This window comes from Cibotium barometz, chromosome 46 (assembly GCF_041138505.1).
Source record: "Cibotium barometz isolate CiBa-2024 chromosome 46, ASM4113850v1, whole genome shotgun sequence".
Taxonomy (NCBI): Eukaryota; Viridiplantae; Streptophyta; class Polypodiopsida; order Cyatheales; family Cibotiaceae; genus Cibotium; species Cibotium barometz.
In genome coordinates, this window is record NC_141091.1 from 3,982,297 (window position 1) to 4,001,279 (window position 18,983).

General features: G+C 41.5%; 1 protein-coding gene across 2 annotated transcripts; it reads right to left on the bottom strand.

The window, feature by feature from the left end:
- Nucleotides 1–1,568: 1,568 nt before the first annotated feature.
- LOC147611826 (uncharacterized) lies at nucleotides 1,569–6,459 on the bottom strand. 2 transcript variants are annotated; one of them, XM_086783668.1, is made up of 7 exons: nucleotides 5,599–6,459; nucleotides 5,396–5,512; nucleotides 5,109–5,287; nucleotides 4,936–5,029; nucleotides 4,706–4,783; nucleotides 2,061–2,162; nucleotides 1,569–1,983 (listed from the first exon to the last, which is right to left on the bottom strand). In XM_086783668.1, exons 1-7 carry the CDS (start codon nucleotides 6,193–6,195, stop codon nucleotides 1,837–1,839), a joined length of 1,314 nt encoding a protein of 437 aa, XP_086639794.1. In that variant the 5' UTR covers nucleotides 6,196–6,459; the 3' UTR covers nucleotides 1,569–1,836. The 2 variants fall into 2 exon arrangements, with proteins under 2 accessions (XP_086639794.1, XP_086639795.1); XM_086783669.1 differs by having other exon boundaries at nucleotides 1,841–1,987.
- Nucleotides 6,460–18,983: the final 12,524 nt, after the last annotated feature.

Consider the following 18,983-nt stretch of genomic DNA (forward strand, 5'->3'; position numbering starts at 1 on the left):
CACATCCCAGTTTTGATCTAAGAAATCCAAACATTTCTCAGATTTACAGATAAACATTAACAATGTTTCTTTTACCTCCTTGTCATAAAAGAAGTCAACAAAAACATGCAATGGCATAAAGATAACGATTTTCACTTGGCAATTTTTTACATTTGGTCTCATACATCTTTGCAGGTCTTGGTATATCTTTAATCTAAAGCACTCACTTGTTTTTGTAGTGGGTATTGGCCATTCTGGAGTTTCAAATGAAGGCATTGGTAATGCTTTTAAAGATCCATAACTTATAACACTATGATATGCTGTGTAAAATTTGTCATAAAAGAAAACTCCCCTCTTTGCCAAAGACCTGCTTGAGCTTTCTTTGTATAGCTACTCAGCACCAATAGAAGCATGAAACGCATCAAAGATTCCCATGATACTATCTAGAGGGTGCCAGTCTACCACGTTTGAAAGATATATATCTGTACAGAGAAATACAAGATAAGTGTAAGTAAAAAAATGAAACACATTACATATAATGTAAAACCCTTCCAAAAAAAACATTCACTTACAGTTTCGTCTATGGAGTGGCATGCCATTAGGCAAACGTTGCAAATGTAGTTTTGAGTGCATATAGGCATGTTGTATAAGGACTTCCTTAATTCTCCTACCTGTGTCAAATAGCTTGAAATCTTTAACTCTACCTTTGTAAGTATCGCTGAATTCATTCGTTGCATTTTTTCTCTTTCTTGTATGTAACATAACCCAACTACCAATAGAGATGGTGATAGGAATCCATCTTTGATTATCCATATATCAAAGCTATTATATACTGTAATAGCTCTAACAGAGGAACAGGGGCGCCTAGGACGTGAGGTTGCCATTGATGCAAACGCAGACGAAAGAAGAGATAACCTTCAAAACGCAAGAAGATGGAAGAAGAGAGAACTTCGAAAACGTGCAAGATTCTTAGAGGGAAATCCTCAACTCCATCATGCATAGCAAAGTCTGCATGCTATGACACTCCCACTCATGTCATCACTGCCCAAGAGTAGATGCAGGTTCAGCCATAAAGATATGGCACCTTCTTAGATATGTAAAAAGATTAACACACGCACGTACATGCACAGTAGCAAATGGCACCAGTTTGGATAGAAAGAATCCCATCTTACAGCTCCTGTAAGCAATGCCAAGCTGCCACCCTTTGGCAAACAGCACAGTCGTAGGCCTGACAAATTTCAAAGTTTCTTTATTCAATACTGGATGCCTCTTCGAAGTGACAAGCCAGAACCCCTCAAACTACCTTCTGAAACAAAAAAGATCCACTTTTGCAATGAAGGTACAGTAGCAAGAGAGGATATGCATAGAAGACATGGAAAAGTTCCAAGAAGAGGGGAAGCCCGCCAAGAAAAAGAAGCCAAAACATAGGAAAGAAAGTTAGAACCTCTACTTCACTACTAAGTTGGCAATTCCAGTCATACCAATGCTAGGCTTCTACATCAAGTGCACAAGTGGCATGAGATGTACTCAAACTAAGCGAAGGGACTTTCTGCCACAAGCTTTAACCTAATATCACAGGGAGATACATGTTGAGACAAGAAAATAAAGTGAATTGCAAAATTTTCTGCTCTGAAGAAGATAGGTTTAACAATAATACATCACATTGAGTCATGGTCTTGGATCAAATCTGCAAGGGTTATCCTCCAAGTAAAACCAAACCCATACAAACAAAATGAACTGATTGCACCTCACCACTGTTTTTATAGACCAAACCCAGGCATTCAATTCCACTTTCTTATTTACAGTTCTTTATGTGGATAATGCACTTGAAGATGGCGCACTGAATTCAAGATCAACTCATAGAATATCTCTCCGTCCCTGTGAAGATGATGTGTTTAACCTTCTCACCCTCTGTTCTAGCTCTTCCATGACAGCTACTTGTTGCCTTGAGCGGTGTTTGGCAATAGTATGGGTTGTCATAGACCCAAGTTTCTCAAATGCCACCTGTCTTAAGTATCAAAGTCAGCACAGAACTCAACAGAAATGCAAGTCAAAAAAGTGAGAAGCTTTGAATATTGAACCTTTAATAGAGAATCGGGATCAAATAAATGACGTGTTGCCGATTGGAAAATGCTGATAACCTCGCATATTTGCTGAGTCACCAACAGTTCCTCTTCTTTCATCTGTTCCAAAAACTTTGCATATGTCATTCAAAGCTGCTGATGACATACAGTCATTTACAAAACGATTTCACAAAATCTTTAAAAGAACATTGTTCTTTGCAAGGGTAAAAAATGACTGCATATGTCGACGGATACGCACATACAAGACTCCGAATCCTAACATTCTACTCTCAAAACCCTAGCACATAGGCCTGGCATCCAAACCATTTCGCATCCATAGGCGAATAGTTCTTAAACTTCAAGAAGAATTTCCCGACCACTGTCTTTCCTCTTTTTCTCACGGAATGGAATACAATCTATTCCGACTGCAAGATCCAGTTTTGGTGGATCCTTCAAAACAAGTTCCTCTAGGGGGGGGGGGGGTAGTCCTATATATGGCTTCAATAAGCTGACATGGAAGGCATTATGTATTTTCCAATGATCTGGCTCAGTCTCCTCTTGCCAATGGTGCCCCTGGCTCGCAGTCAACCCAGTTTGACTTTTTGCTTTTTCTTGCTTTTTGACACACAAAAAAAATGTTGCTTTTTCAAAAGCAAACCTTACGGTCCCTATCCCCATGCCTTCTTCTACTTGTATGGTGTCCGGGCAAGGGTTCCATCATGTGAAATAGAGCTAGGAGGGCCAAATAGTTACAATTGAGACTTAGCTGGGGCATGGGGACCTGGAGGGTTCACACGTAGGCTAAGGGCGCTAGCAAAAAGAGATCTAGATTATTGGCTATGAGCTTATAATTAATAGCCTAGGGCTAATAATGGCTAAAAGCTTATAAATAAAGTAGGAAAGCTAATAACTAAAGAAAGGGCCAATTATTACTATAAAAGTGACCTTGGGATCACTTACTGGACACCAAAGGTCAAGTAGTCACGTGATGGCCTGGGGCTACCAAGGAAGCATGCAAGATCTCGTGGCCATGGAGCTACAAGGTGGGAAGTTTGACCTAGTGGTATGGAACGCTAGGTTGGGACTGTTGGTCCCAAGCACACATAGCAATTAGACCTCAGGGTCAAGGGTGGTTTCACGCACTGAACCTACAATTGGGTGGTGAGTCGCTTGCCACAATCCATCATGGTCATGCGATGTGTACGACGATGTCGGGTCTATGAAACCTTGTTAGGGTTTCATTTCTAGGCCAGATAATCCTTGGGCGTGGTCTGAAGAGACCTTACATTATCAATTTGCCATGTTTCTATGAAAAGTGCTCCCATTACTTCTTAAAATCACACACGCAATCTACAAGAACAAACTCTTCAAGACTAGTCGCCTTGCATCAACAAATAACGGAGTGGTGCCGAAGGTGCTCTTCCCACCACAAAAGGGCAACACCTATCAACGTCATACGCAACAAATGGAGCTTAAAAACACCTCTTATCACCAGCATGGTAGCCATCTCATGGATCTAGTTGGTGTGATGACTTTTTTGTCATTCCCCCGTTGAACTTGGGAGGCTTCAAAAGCTTCAACCACTCAGTACGAGGGGTAGTACCCAGCGTTGAGCTAGTGATGGTGAATGAGAGCTACCCGAAGAGTTCGGTGGAGGAGGGAGACCGTCAGCAATGCATGTGGCATCTCTCCTATCAGCTAAGTGCAAGCTCACAATGACGATTGTCAGATCGGGAGCGACACTCCAAGGCAGCAAAGAACCTTGCTTCAATGTGTTGCGCCATTTCGTCCTCGGAATCATCCAATCCTTGCTCAAAAATGTGAGCCTCAGTTGTTAGCACTCATGGTACCAGAATGGAGCATGTGCACAAAAAGATTAGGGTCTGTTGAAGGGCTATGGTGGATGGGGGATAGCCATGGTGAGTGTGTGTAGGGGAGAGAGAAAGAGAGAGAGAGAGAGAGAGAGAGGGAGAGAGAGAGAGAGAGATGTGATACCCTCCACGGTCAGTAGGGGAAGTTACAGGGAGGTTTTGACTGCATGCAAAAGCGGCGGGAAGCTTTCTTGAGACTCTGGAGGCCTAGCCCTTTCCTCACAGATCAAGGTGGTGACCCCACTTGGCATCCTTCCCCCCCCTCCCCCCCCCCATGAGATAGCCTTCTCCTCACAAAGCGGCCAGCCAAAGGAGAAGTGTCTCTTCCCTTATGATCATTTGATTCCCGCCCCATACATGAGGCGAGTTTGTATCTAGCCCTACAAGGTTGTATCTAGCCCATTGTGGCTGTTTTTTAATTAACTAATAGAAGGATCTTTTTCCCGGAAAAAAAAATGCAAAGAAGAGATGAAGAGAAGAGAGAGAGAGAGAGAGAGAGAGAGAGCTGTATTTTCAATATATTCCTAGTATATCAAAAAGGTTACAATGTATGTAACCACAGGTATACAGAAATCGTGCAAAGATGAATTTTGGGCACATTTGGTGGCTCACTTTAGAGCTACAACCAAGTAGAGTAAGTGTAATTAGATCATAGGACAGACTGAGAAAGGTGCAAAGGCATGCAAAGTCAGTCCCATAACCAGAAAAATGAAGAAGAAGAAGAACATAGCTAAAATCGTAATAACAAGGGTTCCAAAGGTCTTCAATGAAGTAAACAGATACTTGTCTTACCTTGAAAAGTGCAAGGGCTACTCTAAACAAGACCTTGGCACCCTCATTGAAAAGAACATCCCACACTCGCATTGTTGTCTGCAACCGAGTATTTGATCGTCATTAGCAGAAAGGGCACCTTGTATATACCAAATATTACAATGAACTTTGAATCCAATCTTACATGTTAGACAAGCACAGAGACTAGGTTTTGAAAGAAAGATAAGACAAAATTGTATGGCTTTTTTTACCTCTGAAGGTAAGCTCTTGGCAAAAAGGCACAGGAACCACTCAGTTATTACTAGGGAAACATCAAATCCTATCAGCTCTAGATGAGCGGCCAGCCTATAAAAACAGCAAGCCCCTTTGATAAGTGCATATAGATCAAAAATCTTAAAAAAGGGCCGTGCCAAAATTCCTGTACCTTGGGCACTTTTTATCAAGAAGGTCCTTAAAAACCCTCTGCTCTACATGCGACCCAGAAAGGTCATTGGTATAGCAGTCTTGAAACAAAACATTCTCCAGAAGCACAGCCAACATCCAGAAAGCTTCTTCCTCTGTCTTCATGACAAGTAGCAGAAGCCCAGCCACGAAATTCATGCCCTGCAATAAAATTGCTGGAAAGCCTTCAAAATGTATGGATAAGAACCTGAAACTATTCTTTTTGAAACTGGGCACCAATCAGAATGCAGAGGAATGGACAATGCTTACTTGGCAATATCCAACATGAGAGTCTCGAAAAGAATATGCAACAAGGACACGGCGAAGTGCTGCCTGGCCTTCTACAGAATCTAACCATGGGTGAGATGGGAAGGTTCGTGCCAGATCCTACCAGATAGATGAGAGCAGAGTCAATTGGTTGTGATTCAAAACGGACCCAGAGCAACGTTGCAGCATAATGCCCAGGTACTTACATGGTCAATTTGCTTGGTGGCAGCAGTGGTTCTGCCATGGGCAGCCAGGCAAAGATCTGTGAAGTAGCTCTCCGGAACAGTGGATCGCTTCTTGGCAGCCCCTGATACAGCGAGCCACACTTTGGGACGGAGGGTGGGGGGGATACCCTTTCTGATTAGCTTCTTGAGGAGCAGGGTGTTGGTGACAGTAGCGATGGAGACGGAGACGGAGGGAACGAGAAGCTTGCTGTGGTTGTGATTGTGGGTGTTGGTGGTAGTGGTGGTGGTGGTGGTGGTGGTGGTGGTAGAGGGTGCAAGGGAGGAGATCTCCGGCTGCAGGTACCATCCAGCCCCCTTGGAGGCTTCCAGGCTCCACCAAACCCGCCCCTGCTCCCTCACCCTCTCCCTTACCTGATTGAGGGCCTGCGCGTCCTCCACCGTGCCCTCCAAGACGAACTCGTACAGATCTACCATCTTTACCGTCATGTACAGATTCGAGGCCTCCCCCCACCCCTGTTGTTTTTGCTCCTCCTCCTCCTCCTCCTCCTCCTCCTCCTCCAGCACACCCTCTGGCGGTGACAGGGGCACGCTCTGATACAAGCTTCTGCTGCCTCTCATCTTTGATATCTTCTCCTTTCTATTCTCACTACTCCAAGATCCTATCAAGGAATCTCAGCCGCTTTCCCGCATCTCATCGCGTCGCCAGATGAAATGCAACCATCCACATTGTGCAGTATGCCCTTCTCCTTCAATCAAACCGACGCGACCTTGCAAGCCAAGGCACTGTGCTATGCTACGGGAAGGGAAGTTGCAGCCTAGTAAGAACAAACATCAATTCTTCTCGAAGGGAAGGAGAAGATGAATCCTCAAGGCTCGTCTGCTAGATTTTGAGTTCCTAATAAATAAATATATATGATTTTGACGAGCCTTTGTTCTTTTTTTTCACATTTGGTTTAGTGCCCATTTTTTCACATTTTACGTTATTTTTTTACGAAAATAGCAAAATCATCCTCGACACTTATCGTATCTTACTTAGGAAGCTCCGTTAGGAAGCTTCCTTTGCAAGTTAATTGTACAAGCCCCTCAAGTATGTAAAAGGTCGATTTGTTAGAAATCCTTCAGTCTACCTAGTCATTCTATTTGTGGCGTGACTAACCTTGCTAACAAGACCTCCCTTCTTTTGGTGCAATTTGTAATAACCTTATTGTGACATGGCACTAGGCATTGGGCAATATATGTGTTAAAGGGGGAGCACATGAATGATAGCATGTCTTCACTCTCAGGAATCCATTGACATAATTCGACAACTTGCCACATAAATCTTTATTGGCACCAACCCCCACCCCCACATACACTTCAATGCTTATTAACATTCAAGCATACACAATAAGAGTTGTATGCTCTTTAGTATACTCTAGGGCTTATCAATAATGGACCTATTCACTCTTGAGAGGCTTTAAGCTATACTTCAACCCCTCTATTTGTCTTGTGATTATCGTGGCTCTAGGAAATGCTGGAATTAGGTCATTCCAAAATCTTTGTTAAAGTGCCTTATTGGGTTGTATCTCCAACTGCCAAAAAACAACCTAGGGAAAATACTCATTTGATGTTGGTTGAGAGCTAGCAAGAAAATGAACCCAACTATTGGTAGCAATTTGGTGTTAAAAATTGCACCATTTTTCATGGATTTCGACCATACATGAACAAGCCCAATTTAGAGCTTACACACAATATATGAGAACGAGGTGGTTATAGAGGCTGATCTTGACTACCCGGCAGGGTGGTGTCATACGTCCCTAAAAAGAGATATGCAATGGAATAAGTTTAAAAAAGCTTATGATTTTTCAACAATTGACATTGATTTCTTAGTTTAATGTCATAACCCTTACATGTTTAGGGCTATAATCTCATATATAATGAAAGATCGTGTATTAATCTCTTATAAATATCATCTGGTTTTATCAAAGAAATAATTTTGAAACTATTAACCCTGTACCTTCATAAACTTTCATGTTGAGATGCTTTGATTGAGATGCCCTCACACATTGCATGTTTCACATATTTTGTTTTCAAGATTATCGAGTAGTACCATCCATTGCACTACATGGTGTTTGGTGTATTTGTAGTATATATGTTTCCCAACACTAATTTTCCAAAAATTTATAACAATCCTTGAATAAAAAATCAAGAACATGAAACCAAGGGTACCATTCAAACGTTCCAATCCATCTTTTCAATGTTTTGAAAGCAATTCTAGCATTTTATATGTTGCCATTATAAAAACCTCATTCTTATTAAATCTAGGTGTAGTAATTATTATTGTGTTCACTTTTTGAAGGCTCCCCACCAGATCTCTTTCCCTCTTTCTTTGTTTTCTTCACCCTTCAATATTTCATGATTTTTTTATACATGTAGCCCCCACTTTTTTAGCAACTTTGGAATGGTTTGGAGCAAAACATTTGCTTGTTCTCTCTTGAATGTTGGCCATATTTTCACAATGCCATTCAAAACATTGGGAGAAGTCCATAATCATCATGCCTCCCTCTCCACATCAAAATCCCCACCCACCAAAATAAAGTGTATAAATTTATTTATTTTCCTCGTTTAACTAATTATGAGTTGAATTTATCAATAAACTTATCAAATTATAAAGGATCCATGTTAACTCATTATTACCTGAGCACATTTGTTTTTTTTTTAGGGTGTCATAAAAATAGCTTCTTATGTTATTAAACCATTTTAATTATAGAGGATCGATCCATGTTAACTCATTATTATAGAGGATCCATGTTAACTTATAGAGGATACATATTAACTCATTATTATAGATGATTCATGCTGACTTATAGAGGAACCATGTTAATTGGTTCTTATCTAAGCACATTCATCACAAAAAGGTTGCCATAAAAATTACTTAAGAGTAGTCCCTTTTCCCAAAGTGCATCTTGTTGTTTGTTTACTCCCACATACTTAAGCTTCATGTGCTAACTTCACATACCATGTGGCTCTTGTGGTTAAAGTGGCATCTTTGATATTATAGACATGATATATCATCAACATTTGTCATACTTTTGATGGCAACTTGTGGCTACCTTTGATAGCATAGACATGACATATGATCGCTACCATTTTTTATGGTAAAGCATCAATAACCTTCTAAAACATAAAATATCCAATTGAATATTATATCTCCACATTTGTAAGACCCTCTTTGTATTGATTTAGACTACTTAAATTTTTAATCTTGCAAAAAGGTTAACAAAGTGACCCAATTCATGCCCAACATGTAATGGCAAAGGAGCATGTGAAATGGCCCCAACTTAAGATCACTTTTCAACACAACTACAGATCCCATTAGTGAGGAGAAGCATATATATGTTTTGTAAATGAAGTAAGTGGTCAATGTCTTGCATACTATGCCCCTATGCTCTACTTATGAGATTTCCATAGATATTGCCAATGGGAATCCTATGTTGAGTAGAAAAGAGGACTATATTTCTTCTTTAAATAAAGCTAGGGGGTGAATGTTGCGTATATGATCTCACAAATTAGCCTCTCTATTCTACATCATGTTAAAAAGTCCAAAAACATGGCCCAAATGGATAAGAGATGTGTTAAACATGAATGTTGCATATATGGTCTCACAAATTAACCACTCTACTCTCTATTTCATGTTAAAATTTCATGTTAAAACTCCAAAAACATTTCTAGGTCCCAATGGATAGGGGACGTGCAAACACGAATGTGTGCATGTGTGCACGTGCGTGTGTATATGTGCATGTGTCTGCATGCATGCACATGTGCACATATACGTGTCCATGTAACACGTGCGTGTGTATATGTGCATGTGTCTGCATGCATGCACATGTGCACATATACGTGTCCATGTAACACATGTACATTTTTGTGTGTGCATTTATATTCTTGCATGTATACATATGTGCATGTACATGTATGCATATGTGTGTATATGTGTATACATGTGTATGCATGCATATGTGTGTATATATGCACATGTGCATGTGTGGGCGCATGCATGCGTACGTGCATCTCCATATGTGCATGTGGGCATATGTTACCCACATTAGTTCACATTACTTCAAAACATGCGACAACTTCTTTAAGCTATATTTTGCATCGCACGATGCACTTTATGTAAAACAATTATGGGAAATCTCCAAGCTTAAAACTTGTGTAATGCCTAAAGCTAGTCAAACATCAAGCTTACGACTTGTGTAATGTCGGTGATGTACATTTAGACTAGGAAATTTACCTAGACTAGCTCATTGGGGCTCGGACATTACTTGGCCAACTGGGCATTACACAAACAAGTATTGTATATAATACATTTTGACTAGTGAGGAAAGACATAATCCCATTTTCACAATAGAGTTTGAGTCTTCTTACACTTGTGATCAAAATTGTTGATATGCTCTTCTCTTCTTCCTTGTTGCATGCATTCTTAGGGATTGCGTGGGTGAGTGATGGTGTTGATATATGCTCTCTTCTCCCTTTCTCCTTCTCTTGTCTTCTCTCTCATGATTTCACTCACCATGGCATCGGTTGAGCTTTCATATATCTCTCTCTCTCTCTCTCTCTACCCACTTGCAAAGCTCCTTTGTGGTGACAACAAACGAGGCACGGATGAGGACCCTAGCTCTCCACAAGAGAGAGTTACTTTACCAAGAGTGTCTTGAGGTGCAAATTGGTAAGACCCTTGCATTCTTCCCTCCTTCTCCTTATCTTGCAAGGCTCAAGTGTTCTCTACCCTGAACACCATATACACACACATGGATAACCTTTCCCCCAAAGTTCAGCAAGGCACAATGTTAAGTCTTTGGCTTCCTAAGATGGATCATTGCAATCACCCTCTACACACGTATTTTGTCTCCCTTTCTCACGTATTTCCTTAGCTATTACCTACTTGTAAATTTTGAAGGTCCTCCAAAGAATTTACTTGAGTTACTTTGTCCATTATTAGAAATGGCATGGACTTTATCACCTCACTACTAAATTCCAACAAAAATAGCAAAAATATTTTTTGGATGGGAATGCTTTTATTAATTCTAGAGAGACCAAAATTAAAATCAATCTTTAACTCATAAGTGTTAGAATCAAACAACTCATTGTTTTATAGTGTTCAAAAATTTAAATTTACCTTGAAAATAGCTTGAGTTAAGGATGTGTCTATCACTATGTCATGCCTTTCAATACACAACTTTTCATGTTTCCAAATGATTTTTTACTTCAACTTTCCCATCAATTTGTGGATAATACATTGCTCCACTAACTTGCTCAAAATGCTTCATTGTAAGTATTATGGATGAGTCATTTTCATTGTCCACCTTCATGCCTATAAAGATAACAAATCACAAGTAAGAGCTTAGTCTCTTCTTTCTCAAGCCTATCAATAAATTGGATATTGGCATTTGAAAAGTTAATAACAATCATGGCATATGATTCCACCCTCTTGGTAACCTCTTATTAATATCACATGATAAAGAAAAAAGTGAAAGGTTGTACTAGCAACACTAGGCACATTCTAGTGAAATATCACCTGCCAATAAAAGGTATTATGAATTAGAAATATGTTGAATTTTTTACTTCACATAAAACTTTGTCCAATTTTTTCCTCTTTATCCAAGCTTCTCTAAACCCTTACAAGTAACACATATGATGAATTATGAATGTTGATTTACAATGAATACCAAACCAAGCATATCCATATCCATGAATGTGGAAGTAAACATTTACTTTTGGACCTCTTTTCTCTACCATGTGACCTTCAGCCAACTTGATAGCATAATCTTCCTTGCTTCCTTGCCTTGACTCGAACCACAAATTGTGTCCAAGGTCATAGCTTAAGATAAATAACCACCACTATAAGTGCATCCATAAACTCCACATCATTGCATATAATCACTTTGTATATAGGTTGTGATCTCATGTGCTCACATGAATAATAATATGATGAAATAGTAAAAAAGGGATACTTTTTGTAAATACCCATTTGGGACTCAATGTACCTTTTTGTGGCTTGGTTACTTTTGAGAAAAATTATCGTATTTATGCAATGATGCTTAAATTCCCTTTTTGGTAAAAATTAGGTATGAGAACCTATGTTTACACATATAATACATATATGTATCTTTCTTTATACATGTCTACAATAACAGACACACAAGCGTGCATGTGTGCTTGGGTGTGCATGTGCATGTATATTTGTGTGTACATGTGTATGTGCGCATGTGTACGTGCATGCATGTGTGCATGTGTGTGTGAGCATGTGTGCGCACACACGCTGTAAAATGAAGTAACAACTTAAGATTAGATCTAGGACCATGGTCATGGGCTTAAGTATAAAAGGGGGCTCACATGGACCACTATAGTATCTTTTAGACATATTATGATATTTGGTCATCTCGACTCTTAGAGCCTTGTGGCTTTCATACCTTGGCTTGTGCAAGGTTGTTTCCATCCTTTGGTGAAAGGCTAAATCACTTCCTTAATCTTGTATTAATCCATGGTGATTATCTTAAATCTTAGCTTTATGATCACTCCATTTCAATTGGAGTGATCAGAACTCCATTTCAATTGGTATCAGAACTCTTGTGTTTTGATCCATGGTTCCATTTATTTTCTGCACATTTTTTGTCAGACTATGGTTATTTGATTAAATCTAAGCACAATACCAAATTTTTAAAAGGTTGTGGACCAAATTTGAACTAAGTGGGAGTGATTAATTGTTGTTTTATTTATAATCTCATTTTTACCTTCCCTTCCACTTTTCCTCAAGTTTTCCATGGCTAGGGTTCATCACACAGTAGCCATTTGCAAACACAACCTTGGGGATTTGGTTGGCGACATTCTTAGCAACACATAGAGTACCATTTTGAGGTAGTTTTGAGCTATGGATTTTTTTTTTTAAAAAAAATCTTCCTCTTTTAACCCAAAAAATGGTGATCTGAAGCTTCTAAAGTGTCCAATAATCATCATGCACATAATCTACAAGCTACAAGGCACATTTGGGAGCATTATGTGTGTATGAATGTCTTCCAAACCTGCTAGGAAGCTGGCAGCGATTTCCAACCCTGTAGGGGGTTTTTTTCCTCGACCACTTGCCATGGTACAAGCTTTAAGGAGCATATTTGAAGTATTTCTTGCAGATCTTAGTGGTTATGGAGCTCTCTTGAAGTGGACAAAACAAGAGAATAGTGCTTCACAAATCAACACAAAGAGAGGAGCATTGGTGATACTTAAGGGCCATTGGTGAGTAGCTATTGCCAGACTTTGATTCCATGGTTGTTTTTTTGTAAGTTTCCATGGCATTTAGGGATTTCTTCAAGAAACCCTAATTTCTCATAAATTGCCATTCCCTCTTGTCATTGGAAACTCATTGAGGCTATTGGAAGCATTGTTGATGCCATCATGCTTACATAGGCTTTCATTTTGGAAATTTGGACAAGATTTGGCTTCTTGTGGCATCATTGGATGTAATTTCAAGCTTATGGGTTTCCAATTGCATAAGTGATGATGTGTTGAATGACAATACATATTATGGATGCACCATAGATGCTTTGGATTACATATTGAAAACATTTACATGCTTATGAGATCATTCATGGCCATCTACATGCCATTGTGGTTTCATTGAGTTGAGAGGGCATTCATCAAAGCTTCTACACTCATTTGATGCCTTGGAATGCTATTAGGCTTATATGCATGAAGAATTGATGGTAATATGCTCATATTTTGCATGAGTTGTAGTTCTGCTGTTTGGGAGCTACTTTGGACAATGGAAGGAAGCACGAGTCCATGCTAAGTGGGTTAATGATATGAAATTGTGGCATGAGTTCATGCTAAACTCATTGTAAGCATCTCTACCCTATAAGTGTCATTCATCTACACCAACACTACACATTGTACGCACACATTACTCTTGCTAGCATACTAGTGATGTGTGAGGGTACCTTGGCATACAATGGAGAGGCTAAGGGGATCATATCTTGAACCGATCCTGCCGTGAGTGCTTTGGTAAAGTGGTACGAGAGGGGATTAGATACCCAGTGTAAGATTTTGCCCAACTCTTCCTTTGCCTGTGAGACATGGCTACGGCGGCGGCGGCGGCCAGGCCAGAGACCCGGCTTGCGTGGCAGCTAGGCCATACCCGAGACCTGCGTGGCCAGCCAAGCGGCGGCCACCAGAGCAACCGGCCGAACCAGCGCAGTAAACAGCCACGAGAGGAAAAAAGAAAAAAAAACATTTATTTTTTTATGTATTTTAATTGTTTATTTTTAATTTATTAAAAATAAAATAAATTCAAACAAATCCTCTCTCTCGGCGGCGGCTGGGGAGGAGGGATAATCCCGGCAAGGGATAATCCGAGTGTTCCAGGCACAACTTCCCGAACAAAATTTATTTTTGTTATGAGTTGTAGGCATTTTTTTTCTCTCGGATCGGAGCATCCCGGAGAAGCGGCGCTGTCTAGAGGCTTGCAGCGCAACACAAATCGACAAGCGACCGTAAAGGGGAGTGACTATTCTCTCTCCACCACTGCTCATTTACTTAGCGTTCTTTTTTGTAATTTCCGAGTTCTCACATTGTTTTTTGTAAGAATTAAAGATGTCTGCTAGGCGTAGTGTGTCCCCACCGCCTTCTACTTCTCTAGGTTTTTCAGGTCTCTTGTCCTTGGTCACGGGTTTGACCCCGACCGAATTGTCCGGCCGTACACGCCCAGCCGTTATCCGGTCCGGAGTGCGCTCGTCGATCACGCGTGATCCACCAGTGCCCTCCTTGTCTATTGACCCCGCCTTAGGACCCAACGAGCCTGCAGTGGCCGCATTGGCAGATGACCCCTTTCTGGCCGACGAGCCAGAGGACATGAACATCGACGTCGCCGAGGGGACCGAGGAGGACCTCTTGGATTATGACGACGACGACTATGACCTATTGGACCCTGCTGATGTCTTGACAGAGACGACGGAGCTCTCTAGTGGACTGTTTAAATATCTTAATGCCAAACTAAACAATATGGATAAAGTCCAGGCTGATTTAGTCACACGATGATACAGAGTATCTCCACACGGTTAGATGCAATGACAGCCGCCTCGGCTAGTACTCCGACTCCTCGTGGTAGCCGAGCTCCTGCAGCACGAGTGAGCGTAGCCTCACCAGTGGTTGTAGGAGTACAGGCCGATGCGTCTGCGGGGCCGTCCATAGAGCGACAGCTTCGTCGTTATTAAAAGACTTAAAGCCGCCTAGTTTTGGTGGCGAGCGAGGAGAAGGAGAGAAACAAGGACTCGGTCAATATGTTTCTAGTGAAGTGGTCAGATTTGCACGCGCTGCGATAGCAGCCTAGCCGGATACAGCCCGTAGAGGCTAGCCGGATACAGCCCGTAGAGGCTAGCCTCTCATTAACCGGCAAAGCGTACAAGTGGTGGATGAGTTTGACAACTCGCCCTGCCACTTGGACAAAATTTGAAACGATGTTTCGAAAAGAATTTTTGCCTGTTAATGAGGCAGAGAGAAGCTGGGAGTTATGGGACAAGTGCTCGATGGAGAACAAATCCCTAACTCAGTACATCTCAGACTACAGGGAGATAGTACTCAAGTAAAGGGAATCGATGCATTCCAGACATTGCGAGGCTTTAAGAGAGGCCTCAAAGATGATTACCTTGAGTACGTAGAGCCCTTACAACCTAAAGACTTAGCAGAGGCAATTAAATATGCACAGATATTTGATGACATCAAGCGCCGTAGTGCGCGTGGTGGTTCTAGCAGGGCCGAGGGTAGTGAAAAGAGGAGGTCAGGCCTTAAAAGAAAAGGGTTCCGCAGTAAGAAACAAGGGGATAGAACGGACTAGGAAGGACAGGGTGGTCATTGGTCTAAAAAACCGCGACCATCCAGGAAGAAAAGAGACACCGAAATCCAAAAGAAAAAGTAGTATATTAAAGCACGAAAGGAAAATCGCTGCTTTAATTGCAATGAAGTAGGGCACACGAAGGCTGAGTGTCCAAAGCCTAAAGCCACCACGAGTGGCAACGAGCCCAAAAAAGATGGTAAATCTTCTAGGCAGTTGCATACAGTGCAGAGACTCCCTCTCAGTTCCGCAGAGTTCAGAGAGATGATAGTGTGTCATTGTGATGAGCATCATGCTTGTTCAATGACACCAGCGATGTAGCAGCCTACTGTAGGTCCGTATGACATGGTGCGCATGTATGGCACCATAGGTGGCCGTAGAGTCACAGTTTTTATTGATGATGGAGCTAGCCACAACTTCTTGAACTACTCATTAGTCAAGAAGTTGGGGTTGACTGAGACCCGGAGTGATCATGAGTATACTGTTGGCCTAGCCAACGGATATGACAAAACGGTATGGAATACTGTAGTATTGGGGGTCCCATTATCTATGCAGGACTACGAGGCTCCGCTTGACTTTCAGGTCATGCACTTAGCCAGAGCAGACGTATATCTAGGCAAGGAGTGGCTGTATAGCTTGGGCCCTAGTCTAGCTCGGAATTACTTACATAATACGCTATGTTTGAGCACGGAGGAAGAGTCATTACCCTGCAGGGCGACCGTACTGTCCCTGCCACACCACTTATTTCCTCCATGGAGCTGTGTACAGCGGTCCGCAGAGACCAGATATAGTAGAGGTATATGCTTGTTACCCTCTTTTGAATTCTATTTCCGTAGATGAAACAATAAATGTTTGCATAGACAAACAAGGAAAACAAAACAACCTTGGACGAGACCCACTGTTTGAAAACCCTATTTGGCATGCATGTGATTCAAACAAGAAAAAATCCAAGGTGAATGAGACATTAAAGAAAAAGTACGTAGATACTTTAATGAATTTATTAGAGGAATTTCAGGATGTTTTTCCTGATGATTTACCAGATGGTTTACCACCATCTAGAGAAGTAGACCATGGCATCGAAGTTATGCCAGGATCAAAACCTATAAGCAAACCTGCTTATAGATTAAGCCACTCCGAGGCACAGGAGGTGGAAAAAAAATTGACGGAATATTTGAACAAAGGCTTCATTCGGCCTAGTTCAAGTCCGTGGGCATCGCCTATTCTTCTGGTAAAGAAGAAAGACGGATCTATGCGGATGTGCATAGACTATAGGGCTCTTAATCAGATAATGATTAAGAACAAGTATCCAATGCCACGCATGGATAAGTTGTTTGATCAACTCTATGGATCGAGATACTTTACAAAAATAGACCTGAGATCTGGGTATCATCAGGTTAGAATAAAAGCAGAAGATGTTGCGAAGACAGCATTTAGGACCCGTTTTGGGCATTTTGAGTTTTTGGTTATGCCATTTGGGCTAACCAATGCTCCAGCGACGTTTATGACGTTGATGGACAGTATTTTACGTCCATATCTGGGAAAATTCGTAGTAGTTTTCCTAGATGATATTCTTGTGTACAGTAAGACACAGAAAGAACACATAGAGCATTTGCGTCTAGTGTTCGAGTTATTGTTGCGAGAGCACAAACTATTTGCAAAGAAGAGCAAATGTGAATTTTTTGAAACAGAAATTCACTACCTTGGCCATATTATATCCGTCGATGGTACGCGGATGGAGCCAGAAAAAGTAGAGGCTATTCTTAAATGGCCCGCGCCGAAGAATCTCGAGGAACTGCAGATTTTTCTTGGCATGTCGGGGTTCTACCGACAATATGTGAAGGACTACGCGAAGATCGCAGTCCTGTTGATGACTGACCAGTTACGGTCAAACACAAAAAACATTAGTTGGGGGGACGCCCAACAGAAAAGCTTTGATAAGCTCAAGGTGACCGTAGAGCAGCTGCACCTATTTTGACTATTGTTCGATCCAAATGAGCCGTTTGTTTTGGGTGGAAACAGACGCTAGTAATGAGGCCATTGGGGCCGTACTTATGCAAAGGGGATGCCCAATTGCATTTGAGAGTAAAAAGTTAGATCGTGCACAGCGTAACTACTCGACTTATGAGCGAGAGTTACTAGCGATAGTTCATGCACTGAAAAAGTGGAGACACTATTTATATTGTGCTACTTTTGAGGTCCAGACGGACCATGAAAGTCTGAAATGGCTTTCAAGTCAAAATGAATTGAAGGGTAGAAAAGCTTGATGGGCGGAGATTCTACAGGAGTTTGACCTTCAAATACGTTACCAGAAAGGTAAGTATAACGTGGTGGCAGATGCACTTAGTCGCATGCCACAGATTAATGAACTTAGTTTCACAGTCTTCAAGAATGATTTCTTGGAGTCACTACATGGGTTTATGTGAGCACGATCCATATTTTACAGAGGTTTGGCGCGCTGTACGCGTACGCACTTCTTCACAGACGCGACCACCTCCCTCATTGGCACATATTGCTAGTCTGGAGAGACTGGCCGAAGGTGCAACGGGAAGGGAAGCGAGAGTTAGTCCGGAGAGACTAGCCGTGTCTTCTGGGTATAGTTTGGGGCCGGAGAGCTCTGACGTAGGCCCTTCATCACCTTTGACTGCCACGGCTTCAAAGGGGAGTGATAAACTTCGTCGGGGGGAGAAATACGCTAATTACTCCATTGACCACGGGTCCTTACTCTACAAGGGTAGAGTATGTGTACCAACTATTGGTGACTTTCGGGCCCAAATTCTTTAAGAAAGTCATGATAGTCCAAGTGCGAGTCATCCTGGGAATAAGAAGACCTATGCAATAGTAAAAAGACAGTTTTATTGGCCTAGTTTGTTTAAGGACGTCCAGACTTATGTGCTGAAATGCAGTAAGTGCCAGGTCAATAAACATGAACGTCTTAAGGTTAGAGGACTACTCCATCCACTGGAGATTCCTCAAGGGAAATGGGAAAGCATTTCCATGGATTTCATTACCGGTTTACCCAAGACGAGTCGAGGGAATGACTCGGTGTGGGTGGTAGTGGACAGGTTAACTAAAATGGCAAAGTTTATTACCACGAAGAAAACTGTTAAAACGCCAGAGTTGGCAAAACTCTTTATTGAACATCTCTACAAGCTATACGGCCTGCCCGCAGATATAGTGTCGGATAGAGATAGAAAGTTCAACAGTCATTTTTGGAGGGAAGTCTTCAAAAAGTTGGATACTACTCTGAGTATGAGTACGGCAGATCATCCGGAGTCTGATGGTCAAACTGAAAGAGTTAACCAAATTCTAGAGGATATGTTGCGTTCTTATGTTAGTAAGAAGCAATCTAATTGGGAAGAGTACTTGCCCTTATTGGAGTTTGCCTATAACAGCTCCAAACACTCAGCGACTAGATTTACACCATTCATGTTAATGTATGGATTCCAGCCGAGATCTCCGATGGCTGTAGGCCTAGAAAAGGAGAAGATTCAATCTGTCAAGGATTTCCTTGAAGATATGAATGATATGCTCAGAGCCGCACGTGAGA

Bases quoted from the DNA above. Each gene is read 5' to 3' on its own strand.
- LOC147611826 (XM_086783668.1), bottom strand. From the start codon at position 6,195: ATGAGAGGCAGCAGAAGCTTGTATCAGAGCGTGCCCCTGTCACCGCCA. The intron at 5,288-5,395 runs GTAAGCATTGTC...ATTTTATTGCAG, and splicing joins CTCATGTTGGATATTGCCAA to GGCATGAATTTCGTGGCTGG. The intron at 1,984-2,060 runs GTTCAATATTCA...TACTTAAGACAG, and splicing joins ATCCCGATTCTCTATTAAAG to GTGGCATTTGAGAAACTTGG.